At 62.3% G+C, this 12103-nt stretch overlaps 3 protein-coding genes across 6 annotated transcripts; all 3 read right to left on the reverse strand.

Annotated features, from left to right (window-relative positions):
- Positions 1-466: 466 nt before the first annotated feature.
- On the reverse strand, positions 467-7197 carry SENP3 (SUMO specific peptidase 3). The gene is made up of 11 exons (XM_090055667.1): positions 7049-7197; positions 5325-6031; positions 4691-4918; positions 3776-3887; positions 3382-3529; positions 3142-3189; positions 2621-2698; positions 2097-2234; positions 1796-1879; positions 1417-1467; positions 467-1072 (listed from the first exon to the last, which is right to left on the reverse strand). The coding sequence occupies exons 2-11, from the start codon at positions 6016-6018 to the stop codon at positions 962-964; spliced, it is 1692 nt and encodes a 563-aa protein (XP_089911793.1). The 5' UTR covers positions 6019-6031; positions 7049-7197; the 3' UTR covers positions 467-961.
- Positions 7198-8039: 842 nt separating this feature from the next.
- LOC149861454 (thialysine N-epsilon-acetyltransferase-like) lies at positions 8040-9593 on the reverse strand. Of its 2 annotated transcripts, XM_090055821.1 has the most exons (6): positions 9263-9593; positions 9128-9179; positions 8857-8940; positions 8638-8739; positions 8467-8507; positions 8040-8320 (listed from the first exon to the last, which is right to left on the reverse strand). In XM_090055821.1, the coding sequence occupies exons 1-6, from the start codon at positions 9479-9481 to the stop codon at positions 8105-8107; spliced, it is 714 nt and encodes a 237-aa protein (XP_089911947.1). In that variant the 5' UTR covers positions 9482-9593; the 3' UTR covers positions 8040-8104. The 2 variants fall into 2 exon arrangements, with proteins under 2 accessions (XP_089911947.1, XP_089911948.1); XM_090055822.1 differs by lacking the exon at positions 8857-8940 and having other exon boundaries at positions 9263-9496.
- Positions 9594-10033: 440 nt separating this feature from the next.
- LOC149861455 (thialysine N-epsilon-acetyltransferase-like) lies at positions 10034-12050 on the reverse strand. 3 transcript variants are annotated; one of them, XM_090055850.1, is made up of 6 exons: positions 11843-12050; positions 11654-11705; positions 11453-11530; positions 11075-11176; positions 10626-10666; positions 10034-10338 (listed from the first exon to the last, which is right to left on the reverse strand). In XM_090055850.1, exons 1-6 carry the CDS (start codon positions 11903-11905, stop codon positions 10171-10173), a joined length of 504 nt encoding a protein of 167 aa, XP_089911976.1. In that variant the 5' UTR covers positions 11906-12050; the 3' UTR covers positions 10034-10170. The 3 variants fall into 3 exon arrangements, with proteins under 3 accessions (XP_089911976.1, XP_089911977.1, XP_089911978.1); XM_090055851.1 differs by lacking the exon at positions 11453-11530; XM_090055852.1 differs by lacking the exon at positions 11075-11176.
- Between the last annotated feature and the right edge of the window lie 53 nt (positions 12051-12103).

The raw sequence follows: 12103 nt of genomic DNA on the forward strand, positions 1-12103 counted from the left end.
CGAATGGAACCTCCCACCCCCCGCCGCCAGGCCGTGCGGCGCCGCTTACCCACTGCTCTGCAGCTCCGCCAGCACAGCCTCGCCAGCGAGCCGCCCCAGGCGCTCATTGGCTGGCCACTCGTAACGTTACAACCTCTCTCCCTCCCTTCTGCCTCCGGACCCAGGCGCTCGCGGATTGGACGGCGGGCGCGCCCGTCAGGTCTAGGCAGGCGCGGAAGTGGGGCGCACGTGGGCGGCGGGGACGCCTGCAGGGGACCCACGTGAGAAGGACACCCGGGTGCCGGCCCCCGCGCGCACACACTCACACACGGGCTCCAAAGAGCGAAAAGTTTATTCCCGTCGACGCCCGTCGAGATATAAAAAACACCCCCCAACCAAAAAAAAAAAAAAAAATTAATCCACGCCCTACTCCTTCCTCCAATAGCACCCCAGTGTCCGACCCCCCCAGTCCCGCCCACCTATCCCGGTGCCCCTCCCCAAAAAACACCCCCCTCCCTTTGGAAACAGACAAAAAAAAATGCACCGAACACAATGGACCAATTGGAGGAGGGAATAAAGGGGGGGGGGGTGACTCACGCTCAAAACCTTCCCCTGGTGCCTGTACTCACAGCACTAAGGTTCCCCCTCCTTTTGGTTCCTATCCCCATCCCCAAACTGGGGGGTTATATTTAATGCTGGAGGCCATGTTTCCACCTTCATACCCCCCCACCCCAGGACCCAGAAAAATGCACCATGGGTTTAAATGGGGGGAGGGTGGGGGGCAAAAAAAATGAACACAGAAAGGAGTTAAAAAAAATCCCCCCAAAGTCTGGATTCTTTTAAAGGGGCAGGTGGGGGGAGACACACTTAGCCCCCCCCCGCCCAGTGCAGAGTAGGGTGGGGGGCGTACAGGTTCCACCCCTCCACAAGGCTCCACCCACCACCTTCTGTGAGGGTGGGGGAATGGAGATGAGGGAGCGTCTCACACGGTGAGTTTGCAGTGACACAGCTCCTTGTACATCTGCCGGCGGAGCTTGGGCATGTCCTGCTGGGTGAAGGAGAAGGGCAGCCCCAGAGCCAAGAACTTGCAGTACTGTGGGGGGGGAGGGAAAGGGTTAAAATCTGGAGGGGGTAGGCAGCTGGGTCCCCCTCAGAAGATAAAAGGAATATGGCAAGTCTCAGATCTTGGGGGATAGTGGAGCCAACACCTGGGTCCCCCCCACATCTATGAAGGGTGGGTGGAAGGTCTTAGATCTTTGCGAGGAGGGAAGGAGGGAAATGACTGGACACCTGGGTGTCTACCCCAGCAATGAGAGGAGTATGGAAGATCTCACATCTTGGAGTGGGGGAGTAAGACTCCAGGGGATGATGGGAGAGGATGTCCATTCCCATGGGGAAATGGAGGGAGTCCCTAGAAGCTGATGCAACCCATCTCACCTGCAGGACGAAGGCACCGCAGTCACTGTCGTTGTTCTGCCGGGCAACATTCTGTGGTGGGGGGGAAGAAGGGGGTGAAGAGAACACGAGTCCAGGCCGCCAGCCCCCACCCCCCACTCTCACCCCTCAGCCCCCCTCCCCTTCCAGAGAAACCAGGGGTCCAAGCTCCCCCCTGCAGTCCCCCAAACACCCTTCCCAGAGACCCCAGGTGTCTGGGCTCCTGGCCTCCCCCAGCAAACCCAGATCTCCGGGCTAACACCCCTCACTCTCACCCTTCAGCCCCCCCAACTCCCCTCCCTAGAGGACCTAGGCAACCAGGTTCCCAGCCCCCATGTCCCCATTGTCACCCCCCACCCCCCAACCCCTTCCACTGGCTCACCATCTTAAAGGAGCCCCGCCAGCCATCCCGGAAGTCAGGCCGGTCCTTCTTGTCAGCCTCTGCTTGGAGATACCTGCAGATGTGCTGGAGGAGAGGAGGGGAGGGGAGGGGAGGGGAGCAGGTGGAGGCAATTAATAGGGTCTCCAACTCCTGCCCTCCCACTGCCATCCCAGCCAGTATGGGGCCCAGGATCCCTTCCTGTTCTCCCCCCAGGGCTGGAACCCCCCCTCTCCATTCCAGATTGGGATTCCTGACTCTACCCCCACCCCCTTTCCCAGGATCAGGATCAGGGCCTGGGCACCTTTGGACAGCGGCGGTTGAGCGTGCGCTGGGAGTCAAAGTAGGTGATGCGCCGGCCATGCACATCCACAGCTACCAGCGACCAGTGCACCTCCAGGTGGATTGGGACCAGCAGCAGTTCCTTCTGGAAGATGTCCACCTGCAGGGCGCAACGCCATTGCTATCAGCTCTGCCCCCCACCAGGTGGCCTAGCTCCACCCCCCAGCTATCTAGAATGCAGCTGTTTCTGGGGTGTAGTTGGGTAATACAGAAGAGCACAGGGTGGAAGTAGGGTCTGGACTGGACTCCTGCCCTGATCTCTATGCCATGAGAACCCATGCATCAGAGCTCCCAGCACCCCTGTGCCCACTGTCCAGAGAACTCAGGCGTCCAGGCTCCCAGGTCCCCGCAGCTCCTCCCCTCCCAGAGAATCCAGGCATCTGGGCTCTCAGTTCTCCTACTCTCACCCCCCAAGCCCCATCCCCATCACAGAGAAGACAGGCATCTGGGATTCTGGCTCCCCTGCTCCACCCCTGCCATACTCACGTTTTTGGTCCAGCGCTTCACCCCCTCGTACCCCTTGGTTCGTAGCTTATCGTAGAAGAAACTGTTGAAGAAGTGAACCTGGGGGTGCAGGGGGGAAGGGAGTGAGAACCCAGGTGTCCGGACTCTCAGCCCCCCTTACTCCCACCCTCCAGCCCCACTCCCCTCCCAGGGAACACAGGTCTCTAGACTTATCCCCCCACTCCCCAGACAACCCAGGTGTTCAGGCTCTGACTTATTTTAAAACACACAAGGTCCTCATCCAGGAGGAAACCAAGGCATCTGGGCCACCAAGGCCTCCCTGCAGTAGCGACAGAACCAAGGTGTCTGGGGTCTCAACTCCTGCTTCTCAGGCCCTAGCCCCCGCTCCTCCCCCAGAGAACCCAGGCTTCCTGGCACCCCCAGCCCCACCTGCTCCTACCCCCAGCAAACCTAGGCGTCCAGGCTGCCCTCCAGGCTCCAACCCAGGAGAGAACCCAGGCATCTGGGCTGCTCCCCACCCCAGCTCCTGGCCAACCACTGACCTTGTCTGGCACTGTATCCATAACGAGGTCTCCATACATATTCATGACCTGGGGGAAACGGCATCCATTGTGGGGGTGGGCTCATCTCCCATCTAGCCCCCTGTCCCATAGCTGCCCCTCCAGCCCTGCAAACTGCCCCCTACCTCCCTTGCCTCTTAATACCCCCCAGCCCCACAAACAGCCCTCTCTCCCCCACGTGCACCTTAATTGCCACCCCCATTCCCACCCCTGCCCAAGCACCTGGTCATTGAGCCAGTTGGGGCCATAGAGGGTCTGCAGGTCATCCATGGTGAGCACGTGGCGCTTGTAGGTGACACGGAAGCCGCGCAGCATGGCATTGCCTGGCATGCGCTGGTAGGACTGCATCAGCTGCTGCACCATGCCCTTCCTGCAGGGGGTGCTATGTGAGGGAACGGCAGGGAACCCAGGTGTCTGGGCTCCTGTCTCTGCCAGGCCCCAAGACTACCACCCTTAGAGACCTGGGCTCTAGAGGTTACCTGGGCTCCAGCCCCTCTGCCCCCCCCATTCTATCCTCCAGCCCCCCAGAAAAACTGTATCTGGGCCCCCAGCCCTCCCTGCTCTCACCCCCTCAACACCCGCCCCGCCCCCCAGGACCAAGGTGTCCAGGAAGTACCGCTGGGACGTGGAGAACTCCTGCTGGAAGATGTCCTCTAGCTTCTCCACCACCTCATCTGAGCTGACAGGGATGAGGCTGCCGTAGGCCTGCAGGAATTCATCCAGGATGCCTGCACGACAGGAGAGGGGGACAGGGGTGAACCTGGAGCCACCTGCTCCCACCTCTGGGGGGACAGGGACCCCCCCACCAGGGCCCCAAATGCAGCTGGCTCTAGGGTGGATCATGGCTGCATAAAACAAACATTTTTTACTTGCTGTGGGAATGTAGCCAGCTCTAGGGTGGATTACAGCTGAGTGTAACAGGAGACTCACCGTAGAGATGCAACCAGTTCTGGGGTGTCTCAGGGCTGCATATAACAGGGACCCCACACCTAGGCCTGAAAAGTAGCCAGCTCTGGGGTAGGGGCAGCTGGGTATATGAGGACCTGGCACTAAAATGTAGCCAGCTCTGGGGTGGGGAATAGGTGCATATAACAAGTATCACTTGTTTGGTATAGAGATCCAACCAGCTCTGGAGTGGCACTTCAGAGGGTGTAACAAGAACCCCCTGCCTGGTACTGAAATGCAGCCAGCTCTAGGGTGGGGCACAGCTGCATATAACAGGGACCCCTCACCTAGGCCTGAAAAGCAGCCAGCTCTGGGGTGAGGGCGGCTGGATATAATAGGACATGGCACCAAGATGCAACCAGCTCTGGGGTGAATCCCAGCTGACTACAACAGTGAACCTGGGGCTCAGGTGCATCAGGGTTGCATATAACAGAGACTTCCCAGAGGTGTAACTAACTCTGGGGTGGAGTATAGCTGCATAACAGGGACCCAGTGCTGAAAGGCAGCCAGATCTGGGGTGCGTCCTGCTTGCATATAATGCATTCAAAACCCCTAGTGATGTCCCCCGACCCCCGTGCCCTCTTACTCTGGACGCAGGTGACGTGCTCCTCACGCAGGGGGCTGTGCTGGGAGGCGCGGTCAGCAGGAGGGGAGGCACGGGTGGGCAGCGGGCCAGCGGTGTCAGGGGGGGCCCCAAACAGCTCCTCGGCCCCAATGCTGCACACGTTGGAGATGAGGATGCTGGCCGGGGTTGCAGGGGGGCCTGGTTCCGGCCTTGGTGCTGCAAAGCCATTCGGGAGGGCGCCCAGCAGGCCTGCAGGGGGGGGGGGGCAGCTGGGACCCCCAGGTACCCCCTCCAGACCTCCTGCTCCCTCTCCCAGCAGCAACTGGACTTTCCTGCCCCCCAGAGACCTCCCCAATCTTATCCCCCACAACCTCTATCCACCACAGAACCCAGGAGAGCCTCTGCCCCTGTCCACTTACCCCAGATTGCCCCTAACTACCCCTGTGACCCCTATCTTCCTCCAAATACCTTAGATTGGCCCAAGATGCCCTCCCCCAAGGAAAGCTCCCACTTACCACCCCACACACCCTCAGACAGCCCCCACTTACTCCTTCACATACCCCTACTTCCCTTCACAAGCCCACAGACAGCCCCCCTCCCCCCATTCATACCCCTGACAGCCCCCATCCCCCTCGACCCTCCCCCCCAGGGTTACCTGCATCTCCATCCAGCATTGGCTCGGGCTCCCGGCTCCCCTCAGGCAAGCAGTCGAGCGGGGGGACCCCAGCAGCATCGTCCACCTCAGTAGGGGGCTCAAAGCTGACCCGGCGTAGCTCAGCGTAGCAGGGGGGGCCCCCAATGCCCCCATCTTCACCCACCAGTGCCCCCAGCAGGGGCAGCGCTGTGTAGGCCCCCCCAGCTGGGCGGGGCTTGGAGCAGGGCAGGCCCCCCACACTGGGGTCCTCCTCAGCCTGTGACCCCGGCGACAGGGAGAGGGAGGATCGGGCCCGCTTGGTACCCCCTGCCCGTCGCCGTCCGCGCACAGGCAGCTTGCCCCAGAGGCGCCAGTGGAAGGCCAGTGAGGGGCTCTTTGAGTAAAGGAGCATGCCCAAGGCCCGCAGGCCCCTCCATCGCCGGCGTGGGGGCAGCCCCCTCCGGCGGGCAGGTGGGGGGCGGCCCCGAGGGGAGAAGGGCCAGGCAGGCGCCGGAGGGTGGGACATGCACAGGCCCCACCGTGCATCCTCGAAGCCAGGAGGCTGCTGCTGAGTGTAAGGCAGGCGGTGTCCAGCCTCAAAGCACCCACCATGCTTGGGGGGCTGCCAGGCCGTGCCGCTGGGGGGTGCTGGGGGGGCCCCGAAGCCAGGTGGGGGCCCCCAGAACTTTTTAGCCTGGAGGGCAGATTCCTTCATGGCTCCGGGGTGGCTGCAGGCAGGGGAAAAGGGGAAGAAGAGGTTAGGGTGGAGGGGAGGGGTCTGGAGACACCCCCCAAATCTAGATACTAATCTACCCAAAACCTGGACCCCCCCACCCTTGACCCACCTTGGTAAGTCTCTAGACCCCCAAAACCTATGTATGTTGGCCCCCTGAAGTCTAGCCCGCCCAAGTATAGATCCTGCAGATATAGACACCCAAAAAGCCCCTGATATAGATGCCCCCCAAATATAGACCCCACAGATAAACACCCCCACATGCAGAGCCCCCAGGAGTCCCCTATAGACTCCCCAAAGCCCCTGACAGACTGCCCAAAAACATACCCCCAGGAAACCCCCCAAATGTAGACCCCCCCATCTGTCCCACCCCATCTAGTCCCCCCAAGCCCCCAATTATTTCCCCTGAAATTGAGCCCCCTTCAAAGCTCTCCATTTCACCAGCCCCAAATCCAGACCCCTCCCATCTGTTACTACTCACTCAACCACCACAAAGGCTAGAGCTTGTTGACACCCCAGACCTGGGACCAGAGCCAAGATACCCCCAATCCAGATCCCAAAAAAACAAGTGCCCCCCACTCTAGACAGTCCAGTCTGCCCCGCCCCCCAGGCTCGTGGCTGGTCTCCAGTTCGCCTCCTGCCTCAGTTTATCCCCTGTGTAGCACTCTGATACCAAACCTCCTGCCTCCATTTACCCCTCTCCTTCCCACATCTGCATCCCTCAATCTGGCCATGACGGTGCCTGGGGGGCAGTTTGGTGAGGGGGCTGGAGGAGGAAAGGCCCCTAGAGCCAAGCCGGGAAGAGAATGGTGGTGGGACCTAAACCCAGGAGGGGTGACAGCTCGGGGAAGCCGAGAGTAGGGGACCCCTGGGAGGGGCCTAAAGCCAGGGGGACTGGAGCCGGAGGGGCGGGGCCCTGGGGGATAGGGGAGGAGCAGACCCGAGTGCCCCCCCCCCACGCAGGGGCGGACCCGAGTGGGAACTCCCGGCTAGGGGGGCCGCGCGCACTCACCCCCGTGGGGGGGGGCCTCGCTCGGGCTCCCTGCACCACCGCCGCCGCCGCCGCCGCCGCCGCCACCTCCTAGGAGCCGGCGCCGCCCGATGGCGTCATCAGCCGGCGCCCCGGGATGACGCGCGGGGGAAGGAGGGGCCGCAGAGCCCCGCCCCCGGGCGCACGAGGGCGTCTCGCGTCATCGCGTCGCCTCCCCCACCGTACGTGCTGCATCACCGCATTCTCTCCTCCGCTTCTGAGCGCACCCTCCCGGGCGGTGCGTTCTGCGTCACCGCGTTTCCCCTGCCCCCCTTCTCAGCGCAGGTCACAGGGACGTCACTCCTTGGGCTCTTAACGTCATCGCTAACCCTGCTTCGTCAGGCTGAAGGGGGCGGAGCCAAACTGGGGTAGGGAGCGTTCTGGGACCCCGTGGGTTATGGAAGGCAGAGCCAACGAGGGTCCCAGAAGCTCATGGGATAGAGACACCAAGTGCCTCAGGGGATCATCGGATTCTTGTCCCAAAGGAGCATGGGAGATAGATGTTCCATGCCTCAGAGCATCATGGGATGCAGAGACTCCAAGTACCCCAGAGCATTGTGGGATATGGAGATACCAAGTGCCCCAAAGGATCATGGGATACTATACGACTGTGCTCCTGGGAGGATCATAGGAGATGGATTTTGCATTTCCCAGAGGATTGTGGGATATGGCCATGCCCTGTGCCGTGGAGGATCATGATATATGGATCATGAGATATGAAGATGCTACGTGTCCCAAGACATCATGGGATGCAGAGACTCCACATGCTCCAGAGCATCATGGAATATGGAACTAATCCATGCCCTGAAGCCACCTGGGTCTGAAACAGGGGTAAGGGTCCTGCAGCCTCAGGGGATATGGAAAGCCATGAGAGCATCATGGGAAAGGGGGCAAGCCTGCAAAGGATCCTGCGAAACCTGCCTGCCCCAGGGCAACGTGGCCTTCCCCCGCAATGAAGAACGGACACATGTCACCCTTATGACATCACTGGTTTATTCCATGTGATGAAATGGGTTTCCTGGATGCCTGGGTCCTGCGCTAGGGCAGGGGGTCCTGGGTAGGGGTAGGGGCAGGGGCAGGGGCAGAGATGGAACCTGCCAGGCACCGCAGAGCTGCCCCATGCAGCCGCAGGCTGCACCAGCCCTCAGAGCCCGTGATGTCTTGCGCCCCTAGTGCTGTGTAGAACCCGACGGCTGCTGTGTTCCAGTCTAGCACCGCCAGGCGCAGCTCCCCGCAGCTCTGTGCCACGCCCACCTGCCAACCAGACACCGCGGTTCTCTGCTGGGAACGGACGCCCGTGCTCTCCGGTGGGGGTTAGGGTGCCTGGACCCCAGGGTTCTCTCTGGGGCCTTCCCCCTGTCTCCACCCCTAGGATTAACTCCTCCTGTGCTAGCACCCACCTCCGCAATTTTGCTCAGGAGCTTCTTTCCAATGCCCTTCCCTGCATGGGGAGAGACGGGGTTAGGGTGGGGGGTGCTGGGAGACTGGACACCTGAGTTCCCTCTAGCTCCAGGAGGGCAGCGGGGCCAGGGGTGGTCAAGACACAGAGCTGGACGCCTGGGTCCTCTCACCGCGGTACTCAGGCATGACATAGAGGTCCTCCAGGTAGAGGCTGCGGCCACGCCAGGTGCTGTAAGCCGGGTAGAACAGGCCGTAGCCGATCACCACATGCCCTGGGGGTGGAGGGGTGGAGTGAGACCCAGATATGACTCCCCCAGCTCCCAACCCCTATCTGTTCCCCCAACCTCGAGCCCCACCCTCTGCACCCCAAGCCCCGCCCCAGTACCCACCGTCAGCGCTGCGGTGCTGGGGGGGCACCTCAGCCACCAGGCACTGGAACCAGGGCTTGGGTGCGAACCCATCTGCGTGCAGCACTGGGAGGCAGGGTAGGTAAGTTGAGGCAGGCTGGGCAGAGCCCTCCTGCCTCGAGCCCTCGCCTCCCACTGTAGCCCCATCCCAGACCTTCTAGCCCCACCCCTCCCCCTCTAGGCCCGACCCAGTCCCAATTTGAGGGTGGAGCTGAAGTGAGGGGCAGGACCAGAGCCTGGGGCTGGGCGTCACCTTCCTCGCTGGTCTCCACCTGCTCTGGGAGTCGCTCAAACTCTGCCAGCTCCTGGGGGGGAGAGGGTGGGGTCAGGGCCCGGTACCCTGCGTTCCTCCCCCACCCCCCACTCCCTCCTCCCCTCACCCCATTACCTGGATCATGCGCAGCACGTGGGCACAGTCCTGGGGACACCAGGGCCGGATCTCACACTCCATGATCCCCCCGGGCCCCTCCGTTCCTTCTTTTGGGGACGGAGCACAGCCCAGCAGAGAGGGGCAGGGCCAAACTGCAGCCCCGCCCCCTCCCCGGGGGAAAGTCACGTGCTCACCCTTCCCCGACAGAGCTCCCCCCCATAGTGCAGCTCCCAGCATGCAATGGACTATTCACAACCCTGCTCTCCAATCTCATTCTCTTCGCAGAACCTGGGAGCCTCCCTGCCTGCAACCTCCCCACAAGGTCACAGACATCTGGGCCCCCAGCACCCCTGCTCCCCCACCACTGACGACCCAGGTGGCTGGGCCCCCCTCTCCCTGGAGGACCCAGGCCTCCAGCCCCCCAACCCCCCCTCCCAAGGACCAAGGCATCTGGGTCCCTTGCTTCCCCCCCGGGACCCAGGTTTCCACACCCCCCAGCCCCCCTGCTGCCCCCCAAGGACCCAGGTGTCAGCCCCCAGCCCCCCCAAGGACCCAGGTGGCTGGGCCCCCAGCCCCCCTCCCTCCCAGAGACCCAAGCGTCTGGGCCCCCAATCCCTATGCTTCCCCTAGAGGATCCAGGCATTCAGGCCCCCAGCCCCCTGCCCCCGCTCCAGAGGACCCAGGCATCTGGGTCCCCTGCTTACCCCCACTCCCCCAGGGACCCAGGTGTCCATGCCTCCAGTCCCTGCCCAGAGGACGCAGGTGTCCCTCCCCAATCAGACACACCAATGAGCAGACACTGCTTGCATTTATTTTCACCCCAGTGTGGGGATGGGGGGTTGCAGGGAGCCAGACACCTGGGTTCCCTGAGAGGGGAGCGGGGTCAGAGCAGAGGGAGCCCAGATGCCTGGGCCCTATCTGGGCCCTCACTTCCAGGCCAGGCAGGCGGTAGCTGCCCCCTCAATGGCCCACACGTGCCAGCCATCACGCGCTGTCACGTCCACGGCACCCAAACGCTCATACAGCCCTGGTGCCGCTCGGCCTCCGCGAGGCCACAGGAACCGCAGCTCGGGGCACCCATGCACCATGGCCACCTGAAGGCAGAGTAGCGCCTGTCACACCCAGCTCAGGGCACCCAGCTCTGGGGTGTCATGGATTACTGTAACACAGGTGGATGCACCCAGCTCTGAGGTATGTCCTGTGTGAATGTAACAGGCACGGATGTACCCAGCACTGGGGTGTGTCACACCTGAGTGTAACGGGGCCCGGATGCAACCAGCTCTGAGGTGTGTCACAACTGGATGTAACAGGCTCAGATGCATGCAGCTCTGGGGCAGGTAGAACAAAGACACAGCCCCCCCATCCCCGTCCTGGGTCTTACCTTGGCCAGTGCCTGCATCAAGCTGGTGCCAATGCCTCGTCCTGGGGGAGACAAGGATGGACTTGAGACCCCTGGTTGGGGGGGCGGTGTTCTCTGGGGCCATGATGCAGCCACCTCTGGGGTGTGGCATGGCCAAGTGTAACAAAGACCCTCCTTCCTTTGCCACCACTGCCACCCCACTCCCAGAGAACCCAGGCATCTGGGTGCTCAGCTGCACCCATTCTCCCCACCAGGACCCCCCCTCCTCTGCTAGAACCCAGGCATCTAGGGAAGTCCCAGCTGGGGAGGCAGCCAGCTCTGGGGTGGATCCTGGCTGAGTTTAACAGGGACCTGCAGCCAGCTCGGGGTGGGGACGCACAACAGGTGCCTCTTCTGCCCCCCTTCCCATCCCAGGGCCCCTGCCAAACCCCCCAACTGCCCCCCCCAGTCCCCCTCTGGACCCCTCCTACCTCGGAACTGGGGCATGACATAAAGGTCCTCCCCAAACAGCACCTTCCCTCCCCATGTGCAGTAGCTAAAGTAGTGGAACTGGTACCCAACCAGCGGGGGCCCTGTGGGAGGCAAGGAGTTAACGATACACCCACCTCTGGGGTGTGTCACAACTGGGTGTAAGAGGCCCAGATGCACCTAGCTCTGGGGGCAGACTCAGTGTAATGGGGCCTGGATGCACCCAGCTCTGCGGGGGCTGGGCTGGGTGATACCCAGATGCACCCAGATCTGCAGGGTGGAGCTGGGCTGGGTGTAACGAACCCAGATGTGCCCAACTCTAGGGGGCCAGGCTGGGTGTAATAAGGCCCAGATGTGACCAGCTCTGGGGGGGCTCTCACCATCCTGGCTCATGGGGGGTCGCTCAGCAACGAGGATCCCAAACTTGGGTCGTGGCCTGAACCCGTCAGCCTCCAGCTCTGGGGGGTGGAAAGGGGGGACTTGGAGTAGGTCGGGAGGGGCCTGGACACCTGGGTTTTGCCCCCACTCCCCTCCCAGAGAACCCAGGCATCCAGGCTCCTGCCCGCCACCCCTGCACTCACCTTCTGGAGTAGTTGTCACCTGGTCCAAGGCCTTGTGGTAGGCAGCTGCTTCCTAGAAGAGACCCCGGAGCTTGTTACACTCAGCTGGGCCCCACCCCAGTGGCAGCCGCATCAGGCTTCTCTGGAAGGGAGGGGGTGAGAACAGGTGGAGAGGTGGGAGTCCGGACACCTGGGTTCTCTCTCCCTCACCCGAATGAGCCTCATGACCTCCTTGAGGTCCCGGGGGCCGCAGGCCCGGACAAGGCAGCTCATGGCTCCCTTGACACCTGTGCCAGACCCCGCCCCTCGCCTCGTAGGCCTTTAAGAGTTGGGGCCCCATCCCATTGGATAATCAGGGGGGTAGGCCCCTCCCCTGCCATGTTCAGGGCAGCAGGGGTGTCCTGGGTCACTGGCTTTGCCCCCCTGCCCCAGTCATGTGCAGGGTAAAGTCCAGCCTGTGGGGTAACTATT

Source organism: Crocodylus siamensis, chromosome 6, assembly GCF_052110815.1.
Source record: "Crocodylus siamensis isolate JL-2025a chromosome 6, ASM5211081v1, whole genome shotgun sequence".
Lineage (NCBI taxonomy): Eukaryota > Metazoa > Chordata > Crocodylia > Crocodylidae > Crocodylus > Crocodylus siamensis.